At 43.3% G+C, this 4,333-nt stretch overlaps 1 protein-coding gene across 1 annotated transcript; it reads right to left on the bottom strand.

Moving 5' to 3' along the window:
* Positions 1-492: 492 nt before the first annotated feature.
* On the bottom strand, positions 493-3,879 carry phox2bb (paired like homeobox 2Bb). The gene is made up of 3 exons (XM_067411153.1): positions 3,477-3,879; positions 2,670-2,857; positions 493-1,724 (listed from the first exon to the last, which is right to left on the bottom strand). The coding sequence occupies exons 1-3, from the start codon at positions 3,715-3,717 to the stop codon at positions 1,299-1,301; spliced, it is 855 nt and encodes a 284-aa protein (XP_067267254.1). The 5' UTR covers positions 3,718-3,879; the 3' UTR covers positions 493-1,298.
* Positions 3,880-4,333: the final 454 nt, after the last annotated feature.

Below are 4,333 nucleotides of genomic sequence, written 5' to 3'. Positions count from 1 at the left end.
AATTAAATTGCTTCAAATTGTCTTTAGTCTGGATGCATGATTGTCTTTTATAATAGTCTATTGTGTGAAATTAATCGATATGTAGGAGAATAGTTCTGGATGTTTAAAGATGTGAATTATGAAGTAGCCTAAACTCTAATGAAGTGTGTCTGTGTTTATAACAGCAGTAGTCCGAACAGTAGCGTCGATTACCGGAGGGAATCCGTGCTCGTGCTCGCGCTCGCGCTCGCGCGGCTGTCCGAGGTGCTGAACGGGACACTCGCCCAAAGACACCTAAAGATCTTTTAGCCACTTTCTGTTGAATGAAGCGGACACTTTAAAGAGAAACGGGACAGTGTTATTTTCAGCATCATAATCGTTTTTATCATCAACAGCATGTCAATGGTACACCTGAAAAACTATGTGCACATGTAGAAATATTTCCTTCTTAAATATAAGCATCCATTACCTACATATAAATAATTCTCAAATCCTGGACAAAAACGTGTTACATTATGCTCACAAAATAGGTGAAAATCATTATAAAATCGGACGGAGAAGACGACATGCAAATAATATAGAAAATAAATACAGTGTTTTGCATCCATTCCCTTTTTCCTCCGAAGAATGCTCCAGTTGTAAAACATTATAAAGACTCAATGAACTACAGGGGATCGTGTGGTCTATGTTTATCTAGGACGTCAATACGCTTTAACACTATACAATTTGAGCCACAAAAACACAGCTGTAGAAAGACACACAAAACGTTTACGTATTCCTGTCAACAATGAAGTATGTACTTGTGCCATTTTGAAGAACAATTCGCCATGGATTAATAGTAAATATGTGGATGAATGTTGCAGAGCCCCTGGCTCTAAGGCTTGTCAATTTATAGGTAAAAATATATAACAGAGTGCCAGAATTCTGTAATACAGACATTAACTTGCGCTAGAGTCAATGTAAACAAACAATCATGGCGCGAGATATAATGACATGTATAATGACATTGAATAATGACATTGATCTTCATGAGTCCTTCTTTGCAGCGGGAGCGCGCATCGCAGTCTCTCGATTAGTTGACCACAGCCAAAACTAAACAGTCCGGATAAGGTCACAATGTTAACATAATGTGTATGATATTATTATTATCCAGCTTGTGGTGTAAACCAATGGCATCGAAAGCAGTCGGGTGGTCTCTTCTTTCTTGAGTGGAGATACAGGACTCTCTCCATCTTTCTCCACGCTTCAGTCACTAGAGTAAACTCTTGTTGGTTTGTTGAATCTCGCGCTCGTCGCTTCCTTCTGCATCGAGCACGAACTCAGAACATGCTGGTCTTTACTAAAGTGGCTTTGGCTCCGTTCTGTCTTTGTAATGAGGACAGAACACTGGCGAACGGTCCGCCCAGAGAGTCCGGAATGGAGGTGATGGTTCCCGGGGCTGAGGCCCAGCCTTGACTCGGCGCAGTGCCTCCCATACCGGCCACTGACGTCTTGACCTGTTCGACCGGGCCGTTGCCCGTGGCGCTGACCTGTCCGCCGGTGGGGCTCGGTCCACCACAGTTGGAGGTAGGGTTAGGGTTGGGCCCGGGCCCGCCAGTGCTGTCAGGATCGGTCGCCTTTGCCTCTTTGCTGTCCTCCTCTCGTGAGTCCGACTTCTTCCCAGATCCGTTCTTCGCTGCTGCAGCTGCGGCGGCGGCCGCGCGCTCTTGCTTGCGGAATTTGGCGCGCCTGTTCTGGAACCACACCTGTGGACGATTGCGCATTGGTCACACTTTATTTCATGCTACTTGCATACATACATAAATGAATGTTATTTAACACGAATGCTCTTTATATTAATATCCCTTACGATAATTAACCATTATTTTGTCATAGTAAAACAATGGCATTTGTATAACCAAAACAAAACCATAGTTAAACTGTTATTTTGTAGCAAAAGTTCGTGGTTACCATGGAATAACTACAGGAACCATGTTTTTTTTTGTTTTTTATTTGTAGTAAAACAATGGTTAATTATCGTAAAGGATAGAAAAGTTGGCATTATTACTATTGCACTTCATTTTACATTCACACTGGGAAATGCTACACTGGGTTAAAAACAACCAAAGTTGGGTTGAAAATAAACAAACCCAGCGATTGGGTTTGTATTAACTCAGCAGTTGGGTTGAATGTTTGCTCAACCTGCTGGGTAGTTTTATGTAACTCAACTGTTATATAAAAATTACTGTATTGTTTGCTTAAAATGAACCCAAAATATGTTGGAAATTATAATTTTTTAATGTTTAATGAATAATAATTAAACGAAAAAACTTGTATTAAATGGCGTATTAATAAATGTTCACCTTTTGATTATTGTTGCCTCTAGTAATTGTGTCTGATTTTTAATTTCCAACCTATTTTGGGTTCATTTTAAGCCAGACATATAGTCATTTTTAAACAATAGTTGGGTTAAATAAAACTGCGCTGCAGGTTGGGCAAACATTTAACCCAACCGCTGGGTTTGTCCATTTTCAACCCAAATTGGGTTGTTTTAACCCATTGGGTTTTTTTTAGAGTGTACATTATTTTTTAAACGAAGGGGAAAAAATAAAGCTGTACAATAGCTATAGCTGCTCTTGTCATATAATAATAATATAATACTTTTAATGCTTTCTGCTGTAAATGTGTTAAATGAGTGGAGGGTGTCGCACCTGCACGCGCGCCTCGGTGAGGTCGATCTTCAGCGCGAGCTCCTCTCGTGTGTAAATGTCCGGGTAGTGAGTCTCCGCGAACACGCGCTCCAGTTCCTTGAGCTGCGCGCTGGTGAAAGTGGTCCGAATGCGCCTCTGCTTGCGCTTCTCGTTCAGTCCTCCGTGGTCGGTGAAGAGCTTGTAGGGAACTGTTCAAATGAGACATGGGCTAAGTCATGTGTGCAGGTGTGACTGTAAGAAAATGTGCCTAAAACTTGTTGATTCAAATGGCAAGAAAGGAAAATGAAATGATAATTCAAATAAAGTTTCCAAACTAAGTGCATTCAGTGGTCGTAAGATAAGATCAAATCGTGATAAAAGATAAGGTTATGAAAATCCCGAGCCAGCTGTAATCCTGTTATCCGCGAAATGCTGTTAATTGAATGTTATTGGAGACTGGATTGGAAACTTGTCATAAATACTTGCTATTGTTGCTACTGCAACTTCAATTCACTGTCAATAATGAGCTTAAGTCCCTGGTTATTTCATTATTTTCCAAGGTTTATGTCTCATCGCAAAGTAAATAAATTATGCCTATCATTTTGGCAGCTTAAGATAATTTTGTTGGCGGTTAGGGTGTGACTGGGATAGTGTAACCCCGTAACTGAATTACCTCTTGCCTGCAATCGCTTCTAACGTGATAAATTCTTTCATTTGTGTAAGCAAATTTCGTTTGGTAAATACTAAACACATTTCCATTTTCGAAAGCAATCAAGGCGTCCTATATACCGGGCTCTCGCGCCTCTCCGCTGGTGACTGCGGGCTTACCTGCGGCGTACGGGCTGCTCTGGTGGTCCCGCAGGGTGCCCAGGCTGCAGGAGCCCGGCGTGAGCGACGGGCACCCGGAGGTGGCCCCAAACGTCGTCCTGATGGGATTGTACTGAAAGCCACTGGCTTGGCTGCAGGAGCTGAAGTCCGCATAGGCTGACGCCAGGCTCGACGTGTCCATCCCGGCCATACAGGACTCGTAGGCAGAGGAATTGAGGTAAGAATACTCCATTTTATACATTGAAAAGGCTCAGTGGAGAAGGAAAGCTGCTCTCCCAAGGAAAAAGACACACAAACGTCAAATTCAAATTGGATTAAAATGGCGAGGAGCACATGAAAAAGAGAAGAAGCGAGCCGAAACGCGGACGGAGTTGGGGAGCTCGTGACGGCTGAATTTTGACTGGTTTGAAGGAGGCTCGTGCCGTGGGTAGATGTGCACTGCTCGGCGCCTGCTCAAAAACTGCCCTCCTTTATAGGAGCTGAGCCTTGTTTTATGAAAAGCCTCCCAAGGAGCCGCCTAGCCCCAGGTCTCTAGAGCATATAGTCCTCATAATAAACTTGGCTCTTTCCGCTTGGACAATAGCACGGCGTTTGGGTCTTATTGCTAGCGCTTTTTTACATGACAATAACTCATCAGTCTATTGGGCTGGCACTGGGGGATCGGGCTGTCCAACCTCCCTATCATTGATCCCCTGCATCTCTAATTAGAATTTAATACCCCGCCATTACGCGCCAGCCCCCTCCGCCGCGCGCAGCCCTCTCGCTCAAACCGCCATCTTGCCCTTTAATTCAATCACACCACTTGGAAATAATGAAAGTTGGGTGACGATTCTCCCTGATCCAATTTTCCCCAAGCT

The sequence above is a fragment of the Chanodichthys erythropterus genome, chromosome 1 (assembly GCF_024489055.1).
Source record: "Chanodichthys erythropterus isolate Z2021 chromosome 1, ASM2448905v1, whole genome shotgun sequence".
NCBI classification, from domain to species: domain Eukaryota; kingdom Metazoa; phylum Chordata; class Actinopteri; order Cypriniformes; family Xenocyprididae; genus Chanodichthys; species Chanodichthys erythropterus.
Note: the sequence above shows the minus strand (reverse complement) of the source record. Positions and strands in the feature narration are given on the sequence as shown.

Bases quoted from the DNA above. Each gene is read 5' to 3' on its own strand.
- phox2bb (XM_067411153.1), bottom strand. From the start codon at position 3,717: ATGTATAAAATGGAGTATTCTTACCTCAATTCCTCTGCCTACGAGTCC. The intron at 2,858-3,476 runs GTAAGCCCGCAG...TCATTTGAACAG, and splicing joins GAGCAGCCCGTACGCCGCAG to TTCCCTACAAGCTCTTCACC. The intron at 1,725-2,669 runs GTGCGACACCCT...AATCGTCCACAG, and splicing joins TCACCGAGGCGCGCGTGCAG to GTGTGGTTCCAGAACAGGCG.